This window comes from Mytilus trossulus, chromosome 5 (genome assembly GCF_036588685.1).
Source record: "Mytilus trossulus isolate FHL-02 chromosome 5, PNRI_Mtr1.1.1.hap1, whole genome shotgun sequence".
In the NCBI taxonomy this organism is placed as follows: Eukaryota; Metazoa; Mollusca; class Bivalvia; order Mytilida; family Mytilidae; genus Mytilus; species Mytilus trossulus.
The window spans coordinates 72,684,594-72,707,073 of NC_086377.1; the positions used below are offsets into that span (position 1 = coordinate 72,684,594).

General features: G+C 34.7%; 1 protein-coding gene and 1 long non-coding RNA gene across 2 annotated transcripts; both read left to right on the forward strand.

The window, feature by feature from the left end:
* The first annotated feature begins 639 nt into the window (after positions 1–639).
* LOC134717454 (uncharacterized) lies at positions 640–5,045 on the forward strand. The gene is made up of 3 exons (XR_010107314.1): positions 640–812; positions 3,191–3,401; positions 4,482–5,045. It is a non-coding gene; the product is annotated as an uncharacterized LOC134717454 (long non-coding RNA).
* Positions 5,046–5,773: 728 nt separating this feature from the next.
* LOC134718280 (neurofilament heavy polypeptide-like) lies at positions 5,774–10,573 on the forward strand. The gene is made up of 6 exons (XM_063580773.1): positions 5,774–5,866; positions 6,220–6,298; positions 6,467–6,796; positions 8,050–8,151; positions 8,291–8,500; positions 10,290–10,573. Exons 1-6 carry the CDS (start codon positions 5,774–5,776, stop codon positions 10,571–10,573), a joined length of 1,098 nt encoding a protein of 365 aa, XP_063436843.1.
* The last annotated feature ends 11,907 nt before the right edge of the window (positions 10,574–22,480 follow it).

Sequence of the window (22,480 nt, forward strand, 5' to 3'; positions counted from 1 at the left end):
TTTCATAATTGAAAATTCTTAAAACTTAAAACTTTCTCATAAATTCTGTTGATACAATGTATACTTCACATTTTGCTGCGCTTCAACAATATTTATTTCTCAGATGATTTGCATTATGTTCAGAGTATGAAGATGTAACCTGTAAGTGTTATCTATAAACTTGTATGTGGGCTTGAATGAAGAAGAGAGGAAACCCAACATCACTATTACAACCTAAAGATTTGTAAAGATCTATATTCAGTCATAAACTATCATTATAATGTTTGTTCCATTTAACGTTTCTAAATTTTTTTCTACAATTTTAATGTATCTAAAGATCTAAATTTATTTGTAGGGGGAAATCATCAGAAATTTATGTAAAGAGGAACCTCCTAAAAGAAAAGACAATTCTGAAACAAAATCAAATAATGTACAAAAGATTGATGAAACTCATCAACAAAGGACAAACAACACAAAAACCTCTTATGTTGTCCCGAAAAAACGTCAGATCAAGCACAGAAATTTACTAAAGGCGAATTTTCAAAATTAATGCTGGATAGAAGCAATATGCATCTCGATATTTTGAAATATATTCAAAATTGTTCAACTACATTAAATTAATGCCAAAAGTAGGAGGTCCCCCGCGAAAAATTGTGAAGACTATGCTGATAAAACTAGGAATTTTACTTAGGAGCAAAGATCATCAATCCTAAAATATTTATGTGACAATGTTCATCCAATCACCTTGCAACACCTTGATGTACATGTACCAAGTCTAATTCATGTCACTATTACATGCACTTTGATACACAGACCATCCAACTTTGATTCAGGTTTGTCTGTTTTTGCTTCTCTTTTATTTCTGTCAGAAGAATATTGACTTTGAAATTTTGCTTAGTTTACATGTATTAGTTTGTGTTTAGATTTGTTTAAAGGCAACTACTTGTGATAAGTCAATGGGATTTGGTAAGTAGGTCCGAGACCACAATTGTCGTCCCTTGATTAATATAGTCCCTAGTGTTAACAGTGGGTTACTTGCCAATAATTTTTATACCCCTTCCAAGTTTATTTCTCCATGTTTAATGCCTCAAATTGTAAGTAGGGGGTGAAATTACACTGTAAAAAATTTGGGTCCAGAATTTTACAAGAAAGTAGTGATTTGGTCCAGCTTAAAAAAGGTTAAAAATTAGCAATTTGGAAGCTGTTAAAAGATTTTAAGACACCCTAAACACAAAATTGTCCATATTTTGAGTTAGAGGCGATGAAGTTTTCTATAATTTTGATATAATTTGTCCCAAAAGTAGTACAACACACTGTAAAAATTTCATTGAGAAAGCGCAGGTGGGATTTTTTCAATTTTCATCTATGTTCTAAAAGAAATGCACTACGAATTAATTGTGTTCTCAGACCAGTAGTTGTATTAGCATTGGCACATCTCTTTTCTATAGAGATTGTTTAGCCCATGTTCCTTCAGTCATACGTGGATAATTGTCTTTCAATATTTGCAACACTGACATGTTAAAGTGTAGCTATTTTAATTCCAACATTTGTCAAAAACAATTCTAATGATTTGCCGTTCGACAAATGTTCCTATTCATTTGTTAAAACTATAATTTCAAGAAAATGAAAACAGCGTGTGCATATTTGTAATCATTAAATAGCAAAAAATATTATCATTGATACTCAAAATATAACAGATGAGTGATGCAGGCTATTCAAATCCAAAACCTTGTCATATCTGATTGAAAAATCTCATTTACCTTATAATACTTTTGATCTTTTAGACAAAGAATATAAATCCTTGTAACATATGCATGAAAGTTAAAATAGAAATGTATAAAATAAAAGATGCTGTTAAAAAGATCTGCTAAACAAAAAGTAGAAAGATCACCTTGATAGACAAAGGTAATGTTATTCAACTGAACATTGAACTTGAAACCATTGAAGCAGATTTTATATGATACAATTCCCATTACTTTTGTTAGTTTAAAAAGAATAGATTGTTTAAGTTTATAAATGTCTCTTAAATGTAATACATTTGACCAAAAAAAAAGTTTTTTTCAAAAATGTTGCTACTGATGACAAAATGGATGTCTAGTTCAATAGAGGCAATTTTACCTTAACAGTTCAGGAGTTATGGTGTTGAGATATTGAAAATGAAAGTGTGAGTTTCAGGTTAAATTTTTCGGTCAAGGTAGTTTTTGATGATGTTGAAGTCCAATCAACTTGAAACTTAGTACACATGTTTCCTATGGTATGATATTCCTAATTTTTATGCCACATTAGATTTTTTACCCAATTTCATGGTCCATTGAACATGGAAAATTATAGTGCGAGTGGGGCATCCGTGTACTTTGGACACATCCTTGTTCTTCCAATTTTAGTTTGTTTGTGACTGTACAACCATAAGGTCAAACCAAATGATTGAAAATAGGAAATATGGTTGATTCCAATTTTGTAAGCTAGGACAAAAGTGTCCATTGAAAGAAATTAGTTGTCTTAAAAAGTATGTTTGAAATGGACAGTCTATTTTTATGTGAAAAAGTATAATATTCTTCAAAAAAACTTATTTCAAATGTGAAAACTGTAGATATAAGCTGCTAAAGGGGAACCACTAATGATATTGTTATATATAAAAAAAAAAGAAGATGTGGTATGATTGCCAATCAGACAACTGTCCACAAGAGACAAAAATATGGGCTTCAACAATGAGCAAAGCCAATACTGCATAGTCAGCTATAAAAGGCCCCGATATGACAATATTAATGTAAAACAATTCAAACAAGAAAACTAATGACCTTATTTAAATATAATAATGAACAAAAAACAAATATGTAACACATCAACAAACGAAACGACAACCACTGATTACAGGCTCCTGACTTGGGATAGGCACATGCATAGATAATGTGGCTGGGTTAAACATGCAAAGTTTTTTTTACATTGGCATTTCCACATATATCACATTGCATTGCACTTTCAGTTTCATTCATCAGTCATTAACGTTTTTTCACAATTTAAGGTTAAGTTTTATTTGTTTTGAATGATTAAACCATTTGCATGATTTCAAATGTCATATCCACTTTTTCCTACCTGCCCCTGGAGGACTTTTGAATTCAGTGTTGGTTTGAAATAGCACATCCTATTGATGGCCTCTTTTTCTAAATTTTATTAAAAGTTTCAACTACATAGTTAGATCATAATTTTTCAGGCTTTTTACATCATATGGCTGATCTAGATGCTGTTTTAAGAGCACAGTCTGTACTGTTTGTGATTGAAGAAGAAGTGGAAACAAAGCCAGAAAATCTGTTGAGTCATACAGATATTCTGTTTAATATGTCCTGAAACACAAACTTCAGCGAAGACCTACTTTAGTAAAGATGCATGGCAGCTTGTTTTAAATACTCTCAAAGTATTAGAAGGTACACAAATGTAACAAGTCTGAATATTAAAAATAGAAAACTAACGACCTTATTTAAATATAAAAATGAACAAAAAACAAATATGTAACACATAAACAAACCACTGATTACAGGCTCCTGACTTGGGATAGGCACATGCATAGATAATGTGGCTGGGTTAAACATGCAGGTTTTTTTTTTACATTGGCATTTCCACATATATCACATTGCATTGCACTTTCAGTTTTATTCATCAGTCATTAACGTTTGTCACTATTTAAGGTTAAATTTTAACTTAACTGCTGCAATCAAAGAATTTTTATTGCTTTTTTAGCTCACCTGGCCCACAAGGCCAAGTGAGCTTTTCTCATCACTTGGCGTTCCTCGTCCTTTGTTCGTCTCCGTCGACATCGTTGTTAACTTTTACAAAAATCTTCTCCTCTGAAACTACTGAGTCAAATTTAACCAAACTTAGCCACAATCATTATTGGGGTATCTTTTTGAAAAAAAAATGTGTGCAGTGACCCAGCCAACCAATCAAGATGGCCGCCATGGCTAAAAATAGAACACATGGGGTAAAATGAAGATTATAACTCTGAAAATAAAGCATTTAGAACAAATCTGACAAAGGATTGAATTGGTATCTAGTCAATATCTATTTTCCCTGAAATTTTCAGATGATTTGGAGAAATGATTGTTGGGTTGCCTCCCCCTCAATTGGTAATTTGAAAAAAAATGCCTTGTTTGGTTATTATCTTGAATATTGTTATAAATAGAGATAAATTGTAAACAGCATAAATGTTCAGCCGAGTAAGATCTACAAATAAGTCAACATGACCAAAATGGTCAGTTGACCTCTGAAAGAGTTATTGCCCTTTATAGTAAATTTTTAACAATTTTCATTAATTTGGTAAATTGGTTTACAAAATACTTTCCTTTCTATCTAAAGGGCCAAGTTTATTATAGATAGAAAATTGTAAGTAACAAGAATGTTCAGTCAAGTAAGATCTTCAAACACAATTTTGTCATGAATCCATCTGTGTCCTTCATAGACTAAGGTGAGCGACACAGGGTCTTTAGAGCCTCTAATTTATGTTTTAGATATGTATATTAGTAACACTCAGAAGTATTATGATAAGATTTCTCCATGCCAGACAAGAAAAGGCAAAGCTTTAATAGGTCCAGTTGAAGGTGAGTTTCATATTAATGAATATTGAAAAAAACATCTGAACGTAAGTACGTATATGTGGAATAATTGTCATTGGTACCAAACCCAGTTACGACATTGAACAAGTATTAAATAAGCTCTCTACGAGTTCAAGTTTGACATCATTATAAAGTTGACTTTTGACTGGTTTCTGCTGGTTTATAGTAGAAACGTGTTTAACTGGCCATGGACCTAAGAGCAAATTGATTTTATTTCCAATAAGTTAATTAATGAAAATATAAAATGTGTAAAAGATTTTCAAGGAGACAACAATGAGCTAGAGACCAATTTGCATAGATGTAAACTACTATTGGTTACTGTTTGGCCTTCAACAATAAGCAAAATCTTTAAAATGTAGGAAGTTATGAAGACTTTGTGACATTATGTTAAGACTTTGTAATAACTTCACCATTGTTTTAAGGATAAAGCTTATTCAAGCACTTTTAAAAAAAATTTGTAGGAAGAATATTTAAAAAGTTTTTAAAAAGGACATCAGACCAGATTAAATCAAGTAAGTAATTCTTGACTTGTGTTAGTATTTTAATTTATTATGGTCTGATTAGTGCTGTTTTCTACTGCACAAGTATTTCTTTGGACATAATACAGTTTGGGTTCTACAGATAAGTCTGAACCATCTTAAATATTTATCAATATGCTCCAGTAACATTGATAGTGCAAGATGTTAACTCTGCATAGTATATTATTTACTTTTTATATTTGTATCGATTTAGTATAAAACCAGATAGGTTGTTCATTTGTGTAAGTTGAAATTTGAAAATTCACCTCTTATTCCATTTTTTTTCTCTTAAAAGATGATTTTAATATATTTTTTTTAGCTTTTTGGCAGAAAAATGAAATAGCATTTTTGAAAATGTATTTAATTGTACTTAAGGCATCATGAATTATATATAATCATTGATAAAAAATCTGCACCAAAAAAATTAGAGGTGAGTGATTTCAGGCTTTCATGATCCTCTTGTTTCTGTAGATATCTTGTTTCAATATTTGTGAAAAATGTTTATGCCAACCTGGGGAGATATGATATAAAAAAGAATACTAACAATTTAAGCAGTTTATTAATACACATTTTTTATACCCTACGCAAATTAAGTTACGAAAGGTAAAATGTTTTTGACTGGTCCATCTCTCTTTTTGTCTGTCGCCATCTGTAAACAAAAAAGCTTGGATGGGATTGTTATTGACAGAAATAAGAGGAAGGAAGCTTTTGTCACGAGGGGACTGGATAAAAATCATCGTCTGGATGCTGCCTTCATTTCTGGTGTGATTTTCTTCTTTACATAAATAAAGTGTTGGTTACCATAAAAGCTTCGATAGGATTGATTTTTAGATAAATCTGTAGAGGGGTATTTTTTGTTCAGGAGGGGGACTTTCTGCTTTATGCCTAGAACATTTAGAAAGCACATTTATTTTTTGTTGGTTGGATTTCCTATAAATTTCAATGAAGTGCTGGATATTGGTTCAGGTGGACCACTTTGTCAGGGGGGGGGGGGGACTTGGATGAAAATCATAGATTTATATTTTGTTTGCCTAGTGACAATATAGGGATGTGGAGTATGTGATCCTGCTCACTTAACTTAAGTTCTTTTATAGATAACCAAGGTATAAAAAAAGTTCTATGACATAATTCTAGGTAAAAAAGATAAGAAATCCTTTGATAGTGATGACAGATCTCCATTTAAAGCAAGAAAAGGTAGGTATTTTGATATTTTTTTGTATTTAAAAATACTTATTGCTGTTGTTCTACACATCTACAAATTTCCTACTCAATTATGCATGTATCAGGCTTATTATGTTGCATGCCAGAAGCATTTCATCTTAACAAGTCACTTCTAACATCTTATAATTAATTACTTTATAGAAAAAAGAAGTGTATATTCCTTTACAAGTGAGGAATTTTCTCCATTAAAAGCTAGGAAAGCTAGGAAATCCTTTACAAGTGAGGACAGTTCTCCATTAAAAGCTAGGAAAGCTAGGAAATCCTTTACAAGTGAGGACAATTCTCCATTAAAAGCTAGGAAATCCTTTACAAGTGAGGATAGTTCTCCATTAAAAGCTAGGAAATCCCTTACAAGTGAAGATAGTTCTCCATTAAAAGCTAGGAAATCCTTTACAACTGAGGACAATTCTCCATTAATTGCTAGGACATCCTTTACAAGCAAGGACAGTTCTCCATTAAAAGCAATAAAAGGTGAGTGATAATATGTTATATTTTACCTGTCGACATAGTTGCTGAACTGGTAACTGTCAGTCTGTCAGTCCAAAAGACTTTGTTGTTTAATTTTTGTCAAAGTTTTCATGGCTTTTATGAAAAGAAATAATTTTATTTTTGATGTGGAGCTTTGTAAAGGTGAGTTTTTTTTTTGGATACAATTGCTTTCAAGCAATCTGTAGACTTATACTTATATAAAAACAAACAAAGGGATTGAACTAAAACAACTTTCCTATAATATTCTTTTCATAATCTTCATGTTTGATAATTCCATTGACTTATATGTGTGTTTTTAACAACACGAAAAATCAGAATTAAGCAATATTTATATTGAATGTTTTTATAAATTTAGAAACACGTCAGAGGGAATCCCAGTTTTGATAAAATACGAGAGTTCTCTGAATTCCGATAAATCTATTTTTGTCATATAAGAAATGAAGTGGAGTTTTTCTTATATGTTACTGTTATGAAACTGATATTTAAGATCATTGTAATTCCATAAAGAAATAGAGAACCATCTAGGTCGTTTAGTTAACATTTAATATACGACCTTGCTCAAAGGTTTGTTTTGGTAATTATGCGCATGCGTATAGATTTCTTGACTTCAAGGGGTTTTAGCTCTGGATTCCCCACTCAATTAATTTATAACTCATGGGATCTTTTCTATGAATGTCTGCTATTGAGGGTTATTGTTGTTGCATTTCTTTAAATCATATGAATCATTTAAAAAAAATGAATGTAGTCATCATCATAGAACATCAGGCAAAATGGAGTCTTCCATATTATCGTTTCGAGTTGTCTCACTTCCTTGAATGTTGAATCAAACGGCATGTCCAGTATTAGCTCGTTCTGTCAATAAATGTTGTATTTTATTTAAAACGATCGCAATTTGAACCAATAAATGTGTACGGAAAGGAGTCATGATCACTGACTCACAGAAAATTAAATATTTAAAGAGTTAGGAATGGGGTTCCTCCTAGAACTAATGTAGGAAAATAGGTGATAAGATACGAAGTGGAATATACTTTCTCTCACTCTGAGTCTTAGTGACTGCTGTGGAAAGTAAACTTGGAATTGATAGTACAAAAATAAAACACAATAGGCCTAATTTCATTGTTCTTACAGGATACAACATATAAATATTAACATTTTAAGTAATTTAAGAAACAGTTTATGTATACACACTTATTGATACAATCAAGGTTTAACAATAAACTATGACATAATTGTAGGTAGTAGAGATAAGAAATCCTTTGATAGTGATGACAGATCTCCATTAAAAGCTAGGAAATCCTTAAATAGCAAAGACAGTTCTCCATATAAAGCAAGAAATGGTAGGTATTTTCTATATTTTGTATGTTGATATATTTTTTCTGTTCTAGACATAACTGTGTAGTAAGCTGACTTAAAAAAGAACACACAAGTTTCTTCGTAACACTTACTTCTAACACTTTACAATTAATTTCTTTATAGGAAAAAGAAGTGTGGATAATTCTTCATTAAAAGCTAGGAAATCCTTTACAAATGAAGATAGTTTTCCATTAAAAGCTAGGAAATCCCTTACAAGTGAAGATAGTTCTCCATTAAAAGCTAGGAAATCCCTTACAAGTGAAGATAGTTCTCCATTAAAAGCTAGGAAATCCCTTACAAGTGAAGATAGTTCTCCATTAAAAGCAATAAAAGGTGAGTGATAATATAAATATGTTATATACCTATTACCATTAAAAAGAGGAAGCTAACATAGGGGACAATGAAAGTTAATACCATTACTTTAACCATTCAAAATCCTGAAATTTAGTTTTTGATCCAGATAGTCATGTGAGCTTATGCCATCACTTGCTATAATCCTCATGAATTATTTCAAGAATCTTCTGTTCTGAAATTAATTTTGGAATTTTGGATCCTTAAATGCTCTTCAACTTTGTATTTATTCGGCTTTTTAACTATTTTGATCTGAGCGTCACTGATGAGTCTTATGTAGACGAAACGCGCGTCTGGCGTATAAAATTATAATCCTGGTACTTTTGATAACTATCAAATACTTCAAATAACTTAAAGTGAATGTTCCTTAGGGTATATAGTTTATAAATTTTAATTGATGATTTGATTCATCATCAAATCTTGATGCTGTTGCTGAGAAAAAGAACATAGTTTAGTGTTTTTTGTGAAATTGGTGTCTTTTTAATAGAATTATGCCATTTTCAATTAATATTTTTTAGTGCGTCTTTTCATGTTGTAATGTTATACTATTGTTAATAAGGTTAGGGTAAAGGTTGGCATCTGTTAAAACATTCAAACCTGTTGCATTTATTATATGCACCTGTCCTTAGTCAAGAGGCTGTTGTTTAGTGGTTGTCGTTTGTTGGTGAAATTAAGGAATAATAGTACTGTGGTTGAAGAGTTGCCACAGTCAATTGTCGATTTGACAGTTGCAAAACCAGTTTTACTGCAACGCGTAAGGGAGCCAGTAAAACGGTTATTTGAGACAGTCAAATCAAAATTTATGGTGGCAACTCTTCAACTTCAGTACTGTTATTCTGATTCTAATGCATTATAAAAAGAAATAATACGATGGCTTTTATCCAATGAAAAAATAAATGTTACATAAAAATTGCATTAGAATGGTAAATTGACCTCTTTAGGAGTTATTCACCTGGAAAGACAATTTTTTTGTAGGAAGTATTTTTTTCAAAAATCATCTTCTCTGAAGCTACTAGACCAATATGAACTGAACTGTACTTGAATTTTCCTTAGGGTATCTTGTTTGTATAAATATTATCCAGGGATTTGATCCTTCATCAATGAAGTCTGATGTTGTAAAAGTAGAACATAGGGGTTAATTGCAGTTTTTGACTAATATCTCAAAGACAAAAGCTGTTAGAGTAAAACTCAAGTTGCTGTTGTTAAAGTAATTATCAGGTTAAGATCTATAGGCCTTGTAATTTCCAGACATATCCAACAACCCATTGTCAGGTTACTGTTCCGAAATAGTTATTTTTTTATGGAATTTCATTGTTTTTGGTTATTATCTTCAAATTTTTTTTGAGATATATAGAGATGAAATGTTACAGCAAAAAATGTTCAGCAAAGTAAGATCTACACATGAGTCAAATGAGTGAATTTGAAATGAGATATTAAACTGTATGCAATTAAAATAGGAGGAACAATTTATTTGCTTATATTTTAAGATTCTGTGGATTTATTGATTTTCGTGGGATACCAATTTTTGTGGATTACGTGGGTGTAGGTGAACCACAAATTTGAATACTCAAAGAAGTAGGAATTTTATATAGGTTTGTTTCAACACATAATAAAAACCATGAAATCAAATATACTAGAAAGCACAATTTTTCCACAATCCAAGAAAACTGGTATCCACGAAAAAAAATGAATTCACAGTAAGACAGCTTACATGTTCCTATATCCTTTTTTTATTTATTTTAATTGAAGTAAATGAAAAATATTTCCTCAGGTATGCCCATCTCCTTAGTTATAAAGGCAAAAGAAATGAAAGCTGAAATTATAGAGTATCTGCAGAATTATAAGCCATTTAAATCATTGCCAAAAGTTGAAAGCCTGTTTAACCATTATGTTGACAACACTAGAGGCATATCTGAGGAAGTGAGAGATGAATTAACTTCATATCTTAGCTTGACATATAAAGACATTTTCAATCTATCTGTCAGTTCTGACATTCCATCTATGATGCACAACACTATATCATTCATAAACATCATTCAAGCCATTAACAATTAGCATTAATACTATAAAAGTTCTTAACAACATTATTTTTGCTTTAAATGAATGTTCAAATCATACATATCGCTTATTCCAGCTACACTTACAGTACTAATGTCTGTATCATTACTTTTCAGAATGAAACTAAACTTATCTTGTTCACACATATTAGCAAAAGATGGAACTATATCACTTAAATTACAAAAGAGTACATTTCTATTAATTTCTAGCGCTTTACATTGAATGAGGCATATGTACAATATATATACTGCCTGGTACAAACTATAGTTTTATAGTATTGAAGAGGTTGCTGATGCCTGAGGCAATCTCAAAATGTCGAAAAGAATATCAATCCTACCAAAACCACATAATACCTACAGATTGAGAAATAAAATCCCACCAAAAGTCGATTAGTATAATAATGATAAACTATTCTACATGTTGATGACAGTTTATGAATGTTGTAGGACATTCAATTCTAGTGCTTGTTTCAAAACTTAAATGTAAACTCTTACTCGTGATTTTCGTGATCAAATCAAAATAATGATCGCTAAAGTCGCTAAATTTCATCTCCAAAATCGATTATCAAAGGTACCAGGCTTATAATTTACAATTTACTATATTGCATTGCGATCAACATGTTATTTTTTTTTACTAAAACTTTAGCATTTTTTTCATGTATCAACTGCTTTTGTTCAAACTGATCAAATTTATAGTTAAAACTCGAGCCGATTACATTTAATTGAGAATCTTTGAAAGCTAAAAATTTAGCCTTAAGTTTTGAATGTCAGATTTCAGAAGGCTAAAAATTTAGTTTATTGTATAAATTTAAAAGTACAATATGACTTAGAACAGGGAAATGCTAAAATATTAGTATGTATATTATTTATTTTCTTTTGTTATTGCAGGAAGAATTTGAAGGTAGCTGAGAATTGTCTTTTTTTTTCTAAGAAAAATTGAATTAAGCTGTAGTATTTAAAAGTTTGATGCAATTTCTCTAAACAAAAAGAAATTCATTAGATTTCAGGCAAAAAACATAGAATTTTAGCCAATTTGCAATGATTCAAAACAATCCATTTTGAGAACGAATATTGCAGAGTATCAAAATTTATTGCAGTCCGTTTTTACTAGTCATGCTTACAAATTAAAGTACTGAAGTACTCAACATCGGATGACAGTAGGTTCCTGTGGATGGTCAAAAGCACTTTCCAGAAAAAAATAACATCTCTAGAACTGAAATTAAGGTTAAATTAAAGTACAGAGATATATTTTTTTCTGACACAAGTTCGTGAGTGGATTATGAACAATTAAATGGCAGGGAATTCAACATCACCGTACTAACTATTATATGGTGGCGATACAAATCAAAATACTCGGGTTTGTTTTTATATATTATATTAATATTTGTATATTTGTATATAAAAATAACATGTATACTAGTATATAATTTTCAACCATTTGTAAATCATTCTATTCTATTTTTCCTATAATAGTGCAGTGCAAGTGCATGGTGGACACCCTTCTGTAACAATTCGATTTTCTAATAGCTAGGATTTGAGCAGGAATTCCCTTTTCCCCGCATAACGTTCTTGAGATATCCTTCCGCGTGTACGTGTGCATAGATATAAAATGATTTTTTACTTATACGTATATTTCTAACGACAATTTCATATCATTAATCTATGTTCTAAAGAAATATTTTTATGAGTATTCGATAAGTAATGCTATTTTTATTTGATAATGTCCGTATATTTATAGATTTATAGATCAGTTACCAGTCAAAAACGAAAGTTACGTAGGTATGAATATCTGTGGCAACAATATATCGGAATGCCCTCACGGTCATTGCGATGTAAAAAATCGGCCAATCCCGCCTCACGCTTTGACCAAATATGATTTATAAAATAGTCTGACAAAAATATCTTGAAAGGGAAATTTAGAAATAGTCACGCCATCGAAAGAAATCAATATTGCGGGTCGATATAAATTTGCAGCTAAAGCTCGTTTGTGAGATGTTAAAAATATGATAGGAACGACCTTTTCATGTAATTCTCGTTTGAATTGTTTATATTTGTCAATTCATGTCCTTTTATAGCTTACTGTGGGTTTTGCTCATTGTCGAAGGCCGTTGGGTGACCAATAGTTGTTAGTTTTTTTATGTCAATGTGGAGAGTTGTCTCATTGGCAATCATTCCATATTTTTTTATTAAAAAAAATAACTTTAATATGACTTCATATATACGCTTTTGAGAAAAAGTATATTAGCATATTCAGTGTCTGAGACAATGATTGGTGCCTTTCTGTTTCTGTTGTCCTATTCGATGTCAACACTCAGCTGTGCCGACAAAATTAAAGTGTTAAGCAGTTTTCGTTGAGATTGAATCTGTATTATTTATTTGATAGCAATCAAAGTTATTTGTGAGTAATCCTTCTTTTTTTCAGTACGTCAGTGCTTTGATTTTTCTATAAAATAATAGTTTGATAACTGTGAAATCGATTAGACACAGAAACACTTTGACGATCGAAAAATATGCAACAATTAAAATAAACATGCATATATACTGTCATTTCGGGGCCTTTTATAGCCGACTATGCGGTATGGGCTTTGCTCATTATTGAAGTACGACGGTGACCTATATCTGTATTTTTTGTGTCATTTGTTCTCTTTTGGAGAGTTGTTTCATTGGCAATCATACCACATCTACCTTTTTTTTTATATATATTAACACTAAAATTCATATTAACAAAATAATAATATTAATAATATTTAATTAACCATTATTTAGAAATATTTTTGAACCCCAAAAGATCCTCGTTATCTCCTATAAATGAAAATTCCTGTAAACAACTAATATTTCATCACACATGTTTTATTAAAAAAGGCCACATGACTTTGCACAAAGGGGTTCAAACTCCTGGACACCACACACTAGTCGTTGGAAATCTTTCTGTGTACACTGGGTCCCTGTATCTAGACATGGTTTAACTGTGGGTGTCGTTCTGTTATGTGTTGTACTGGAATAAATCGCTGGAGCTGGTGATGTTGGTCTTTCTGTAGACTTCAGTGTCGGTTGATGAATGGGTGTTTGCGATATCAGTGGGACATCTTGAAACAAAAAAAGAAAGCTTTAAATTATACGACGTGATTTTATTCTTTGTTCTTTCGACAGCTGCATTTTATTGCTCGGTTGAGAAGTTCTTCTCTTAATGATCTATAACGACTTTCGGTGTTTGTTTCTGTGTCTAGTCAAGAATTTATAGCTTAGCAGACAGATAGATCAACTAATTACAATTATTTTGGTAGATTACGTCCATGGTTTTTGTTACTGACTAGTAGTTTATGAGCTACAATACGGTGTGCAGCCGCCACATATGGAGCAGGAATGCTTACCACTCCAAGGCACCTGTAACCACCTCCAGTTTTTGGTGGGTTCCGTATTGCTCAGTCTTTAATTTTTATATGTTGTGTTTTGTGTACTGTTATTTGTCTCTTTGGTCTTTTTTTTTGGTCATAATATTTGATGATTTCAAACATAAATTTACACAAGTTTAAATGATTAGTTGAAATGTCTTGCTGTTTTAACATCAAGCTTATTAACAGTGATCGTAAAATTATGATTTACTAACTTACGAGTGGATTGTTCGAGCAAATTTTCTACATGTATAAAAGAAAATAGAAATTGAATCACAATAAGTTTCAGATCCCGAACATGTGTTATCGTGCTTATGTCAAATTAAATATGAGTGAGAGGTTTTATTGGCTGTCTATGAGACCAGGTTTAATCGAACATTTTCAATAATAGGAAATGCCTGTACCAATTCAGGAATATGCCAGTTGTTTTCCATTCGTTTGATGTGCTTGCTTTTGATTGGTCTTCTGATAAGGGACTTTCCATTTTAAATTTTGCTGGGAAGTCGGTATTTTTTTTATTTTACCTTTTACAACAATTAAAACAAGAGTAAGATTTTGTTATTCAATGTTTACTCTTTGTAATTCTGCAACAGATATTATATTCAAATTCTAGAAATTTGTCACGCTCGATTTTAAAAAGGGATGGAACGCAAAGTGCACTCTTTCATGATTTTTTTAGTACACATTTGTTTTAAAAGACCGAATGATGGCAGATCTTTCTCACAAATTTTTTGACGAACAATGTTTTGGAATGGGGACATATAGTAGGATGCGGCCCTAAAGCGAGTTGTTTTAAAAGATACCCAATATTGCTAATAATCAAATGTTAATTAAATACATACTATTGCAGTTATCCGTATTACAACAATGTGTTAGAGAGGCCACTGTCCTCCGTCCAAAAGTTGCTGTGTTTATACCTTCTATCATATCACAAACCTATCAAGTAAAAGACGATTTTTACATAGATATAGGACGATGTGGTATGAGCACCAATGTGACAACTCTACATAGATATAGGACGATGTGGTATGAGCACCAATGTGACAACTCTACATAGATATAGGACGATGTGGTATGAGCACCAATGTGACAACTCTACATAGATATAGGACGATGTGGTATGAGCGCCAATGTGACAACTCTCCATAGATATAGGACGATGTGGTATGAGCGCCAATGTGACAACTCTACATAGATATAGGACGATGTGGTATGAGCACCAATGTGACAACTCTACATAGATATAAGACGCTGTGGTATGAGCACCAATGTGACAACTCTACATAGATATAGGACGATGTGGTATGAGCACCAATGTGACAACTCTACATAGATATAGGACGATGTGGTATGAGCACCAATGTGACAACTCTACATAGATATAGGACGCTGTGGTATGAGCACCAATGTGACAACTCTACATAGATATAGGACGATGTGGTATGAGCACCAATGTGACAACTCTACATAGATATAGGACGATGTGGTATGAGCACCAATGTGACAACTCTCCATAAATATAGGACGATGTGGTATGAGCACCAATGTGACAACTCTCCATAAATATAGGACGATGTGGTATGAGCACCAATGTGACAACTCTACATAGATATAGGACGATGTGGTATGAGCACCAATGTGACAACTCTACATAGATATAGGACGATGTGGTATGAGCACCAATGTGACAACTTTACATAGATATAGGACGATGTGGTATGAGCACCAATGTGACAACTCTATATAGATATAGGACGATGTGGTATGTGCGCCAATGTGACAACTTTACATAGATAAAGGACGATGTGGTATGAGCACCAATGTGACAACTCTACATAGATATAGGACGATGTGGTATGAGCACCAATGTGACAACTCTCCATAGATATAGGACGATGTGGTATGAGCACCAATGTGACAACTCTACATCCAATAGATATAGGACGATGTGGTATGAGCACCAATGTGACAACTCTACATAGATATAGGACGATGTGGTATGAGCACCAATGTGACAACTCTACATAAATATAGGACGATGTGGTATGAGCACCAATGTGACAACTCTACATAGATATAGGACGATGTGGTATGAGCACCAATGTGACAACTCTACATAGATATAGGACGATGTGGTATGAGCACCAATGTGACAACTCTACATAGATATAGGACGATGTGGTATGAGCACCAATGTGACAACTCTACATAGATATAGGACGATGTGGTATGAGCGCCAATGTGACAACTCTACATAGATATAGGACGATGTGGTATGAGCACCAATGTGACAACTCTCCATAGATATAGGACGATGTGGTATGAGCACCAATGTGACAACTCTACATCCAATAGATATAGGACGATGTGGTATGAGCACCAATGTGACAACTCTACATAGATATAGGACGATGTGGTATGAGCACCAATGTGACAACTCTACATAGATATAGGACGATGTGGTATGAGCACCAATGTGACAACTCTACATAGATATAGGACGATGTGGTATGAGCACCAATGTGACAACTCTCCATAGATATAGGACGATGTGGTATGAGCACCAATGTGACAACTCTCCATAGATATAGGACGATGTGGTATGAGCACCAATGTGACAACTCTACATAGATATAGGACGCTGTGGTATGAGCACCAATGTGACAACTCTACATAGATATAGGACGATGTGGTATGAGCACCAATGTGACAACTCTACATAGATATAGGACGATGTGGTATGAGCACCAATGTGACAACTTTACATAGATATAGGACGATGTGGTATGAGCACCAATGTGACAACTCTCCATCCAATAGATATAGGACGATGTGGTATGAACACCTATGTGACAACTCTACATAGATATAGGACGATGTGGAATGAGCACCAATGTGACAACTCTACATAGATATAGGACGATGTGGTATGAGCACCAATGTGACAACTCTCCATCCAATAGATATAGGACGATGTGGTATGAGCACCAATGTGACAACTCTACATAGATATAGGACGATGTGGTATGAGCACCAATGTGACAACTCTACATAGATATAGGACGATGTGGTATGAGCACCAATGTGACAACTCTACATAGATAAAGGACGATGTGGTATGAGCACCAATGTGACAACTCTACATAGATATAGGACGATGTGGTATGAGCACCAATGTGACAACTCTCCATAGATATAGGACGATGTGGTATGAGCACCAATGTGACAACTCTACATAGATATAGGACGATGTGGTATGAGCACCAATGTGACAACTCTACATAGATATAGGACGATGTGGTATGAGCACCAATGTGACAACTCTACATAGATATAGGACGATGTGGTATGAGCACCAATGTGACAACTCTACATAGATATAGGACGATGTGGTATGTGCGCCAATGTGACAACTCTACATAGATATAGGACGATGTGGTATGAGCACCAATGTGACAACTCTACATAGATATAGGACGATGTGGTATGAGCACCAATGTGACAACTCTACATAGATATAGGACGATGTGGTATGAGCACCAATGTGACAACTCTACATAGATATAGGACGATGTGGTATGTGCGCCAATGTGACAACTCTACATAGATATAGGACGATGTGGTATGAGCACCAATGTGACAACTCTCCATAGATATAGGACGATGTGGTATGAGCACCAATGTGACAACTCTACATAGATATAGGACGATGTGGTATGAGCACCAATGTGACAACTCTCCATAGATATAGGACGATGTGGTATGAGCGCCAATGTGACAACTCTACATAGATATAGGACGATGTGGTATGAGCACCAATGTGACAACTCTACATAGATATAAGACGATGTGGTATGAGCACCAATGTGACAACTCTACATAGATATAGGACGATGTGGTATGAGCACCAATGTGACAACTCTACATAGATATAGGACGATGTGGTATGAGCACCAATGTCACAACTCTACATAGATATAGGACGATGTGGTATGAGCACCAATGTGACAACTCTCCATCCAATAGATATAGGACGATGTGGTATGAGCACCAATGTGACAACTCTCCATAAATATAGGACGATGTGGTATGAGCACCAATGTGACAACTCTCCATAGATATAGGACGATGTGGTATGAGCACCAATGTGACAACTCTACATAGATATAGGACGATGTGGTATGAGCACCAATGTGACAACTCTACATAGATATAGGACGATGTGGTATGAGCACCAATGTGACAACTCTACATAGATATAGGACGATGTGGTATGAGCACCAATGTGACAACTCTACATAGATATAGGACGATGTGGTATGAGCACCAATGTGACAACTCTACATAGATATAGGACGATGTGGTATGAGCACCAATGTGACAACTCTATATAGATATAGGACGATGTGGTATGAGCACCAATGTGACAACTCTACATAGATATAGGACGATGTGGTATGTGCGCCAATGTGACAACTTTACATAGATATAGGACGATGTGGCATGAGCACCAATGTGACAACTCTACATAGATATAGGACGATGTGGTATGAGCACCAATGTGACAACTCTACATAGATATAGGACGATGTGGTATGAGCACCAATGTGACAACTCTACATAGATATAGGACGATGTGGTATGAGCACCAATGTGACAACTCTACATAGATATAGGACGATGTGGTATGAGCACCAATGTGACAACTCTACATAGATATAGGACGATGTGGTATGAGCACCAATGTGACAACTCTCCATAAATATAGGACGATGTGGTATGAGCACCAATGTGACAACTCTCCATAGATATAGGACGATGTGGTATGAGCACCAATGTGACAACTCTACATCCAATAGATATAGGACAATGTGGTATGAGCACCAATGTGACAACTCTACATAGATATAGGACGATGTGGTATGAGCACCAATGTGACAACTCTACATAGATATAGGACGATGTGGTATGAGCACCAATGTGACAACTCTACATAGATATAGGACGATGTGGTATGAGCACCAATGTGACAACTCTACATAGATATAGGACGATGTGGTATGAGCACCAATGTGACAACTTTACATAGATATAGGACGATGTGGTATGAGCACCAATGTGACAACTCTACATAGATATAGGACAATGTGGTATGAGCACCAATGTGACAACTCTACATAGATATAGGACAATGTGGTATGAGCACCAATGTGACAACTCTACATAGATATAGGACAATGTGGTATGAGCACCAATGTGACAACTCTACATAGATATAGGACGATGTGGTATGAGCACCAATGTGACAACTCTACATAGATATAGGACGATGTGGTATGAGCACCAATGTGACAACTCTACATAGATATAGGACGATGTGGTATGAGCACCAATGTGACAACTCTCCATAGATATAGGACGATGTGGTATGAGCACCAATGTGACAACTCTCCATAGATATAGGACGATGTGGTATGAGCACCAATGTGACAACTCTACATAGATATAGGACGCTGTGGTATGAGCACCAATGTGACAACTCTACATAGATATAGGACGATGTGGTATGAGCACCAATGTGACAACTCTACATAGATATAGGACGATGTGGTATGAGCACCAATGTGACAACTTTACATAGATATAGGACGATGTGGTATGAGCACCAATGTGACAACTCTACATAGATATAGGACGATGTGGTATGAGCACCAATGTGACAACTCTCCATAGATATAGGACGATGTGGTATGAGCACCAATGTGACAACTCTACATAGATATAGGACGATGTGGTATGAGCACAAATGTGACAACTCTACATAGATATAGGACGATGTGGTATGAGCACCAATGTGACAACTCTACATAGATATAGGACGATGTGGTATGAGCACCAATGTGACAACTCTACATAGATATAGGACGATGTGGTATGAGCACCAATGTGACAACTCTCCATAGATATAGGACGATGTGGTATGAGCACCAATGTGACAACTCTACATAGATATAGGACGATGTGGTATGAGCACCAATGTGACAACTCTACATAGATATAGGACGATGTGGTATGAGCACCAATGTGACAACTCTACATAGATATAGGACGATGTGGTATGAGCACCAATGTGACAACTCTACATAGATATAGGACGATGTGGTATGTGCGCCAATGTGACAACTCTACATAGATATAGGACGATGTGGTATGAGCACCAATGTGACAACTCTACATAGATATAGGACGATGTGGTATGAGCACCAATGTGACAACTCTACATAGATATAGGACGATGTGGTATGAGCACCAATGTGACAACTCTACATAGATATAGGACGATGTGGTATGTGCGCCAATGTGACAACTCTACATAGATATAGGACGATGTGGTATGAGCACCAATGTGACAACTCTCCATAGATATAGGACGATGTGGTATGAGCACCAATGTGACAACTCTCCATAGATATAGGACGATGTGGTATGAGCACCAATGTGACAACTCTACATAGATATAGGACGATGTGGTATGAGCACCAATGTGACAACTCTACATAGATATAGGACGATGTGGTATGAGCACCAATGTGACAACTCTACATAGATATAGGACGATGTGGTATGAGCACCAATGTGACAACTCTACATAGATATAGGACGATGTGGTATGAGCACCAATGTGACAACTCTCCATAGATATAGGACGATGTGGTATGAGCGCCAATGTGACAACTCTACATAGATATAGGACGATGTGGTATGAGCACCAATGTGACAACTCTACATAGATATAGGACGCTGTGGTATGAGCACCAATGTGACAACTCTACATAGATATAGGACGATGTGGTATGAGCACCAATGTGACAACTCTACATAGATATAGGACGATGTGGTATGAGCACCAATGTGACAACTTTACATAGATATAGGACGATGTGGTATGAGCACCAATGTGACAACTCTACATAGATATAGGACGATGTGGTATGAGCACCAATGTGACAACTCTCCATAGATATAGGACGATGTGGTATGAGCACAATGTGACAACTCTACATAGATATAGGACGATGTGGTATGAGCACAAATGTGACAACTCTACATAGATATAGGACGATGTGGTATGAGCACCAATGTGACAACTCTACATAGATATAGGACGATGTGGTATGAGCACCAATGTGACAACTCTACATAGATATAGGACGATGTGGTATGAGCACCAATGTGACAACTCTCCATAGATATAGGACGATGTGGTATGAGCACCAATGTGACAACTCTACATAGATATAGGACGATGTGGTATGAGCACCAATGTGACAACTCTACATAGATATAGGACGATGTGGTATGAGCACCAATGTGACAACTCTACATAGATATAGGACGATGTGGTATGAGCACCAATGTGACAACTCTACATAGATATAGGACGATGTGGTATGTGCGCCAATGTGACAACTCTACATAGATATAGGACGATGTGGTATGAGCACCAATGTGACAACTCTACATAGATATAGGACGATGTGGTATGAGCACCAATGTGACAACTCTACATAGATATAGGACGATGTGGTATGAGCACCAATGTGACAACTCTACATAGATATAGGACGATGTGGTATGTGCGCCAATGTGACAACTCTACATAGATATAGGACGATGTGGTATGAGCACCAATGTGACAACTCTCCATAGATATAGGACGATGTGGTATGAGCACCAATGTGACAACTCTCCATAGATATAGGACGATGTGGTATGAGCACCAATGTGACAACTCTACATAGATATAGGACGATGTGGTATGAGCACCAATGTGACAACTCTACATAGATATAGGACGATGTGGTATGAGCACCAATGTGACAACTCTACATAGATATAGGACGATGTGGTATGAGCACCAATGTGACAACTCTACATAGATATAGGACGATGTGGTATGAGCACCAATGTGACAACTCTCCATAGAATATAGGACGATGTGGTATGAGCGCCAATGTGACAACTCTACATTAGATATAGGACGATGTGGTATGAGCACCAATGTGAAACTCTACATAGATATAAGACGATGTGGTATGAGCACCAATGTGACAACTCTACATAGATATAGGACGATGTGGTATGAGCACCAATGTGACAACTCTACATAGATATAGGACGATGTGGTATGAGCACCAATGTGACAACTCTACATAGATATAGGACGATGTGGTATGAGCACCAATGTGACAACTCTCCATAGATATAGGACGATGTGGTATGAGCACCAATGTGACAACTTTACATAGATATAGGACGATGTGGTATGAGCACCAATGTGACAACTCTACATAGATATAGGACGATGTGGTATGAGCACCAATGTGACAACTCTACATAGATATAGGACGATGTGGTATGAGCACCAATGTGACAACTCTACATAGATATAGGACGATGTGGTATGAGCACCAATGTGACAACTCTACATAGATATAGGACGATGTGGTATG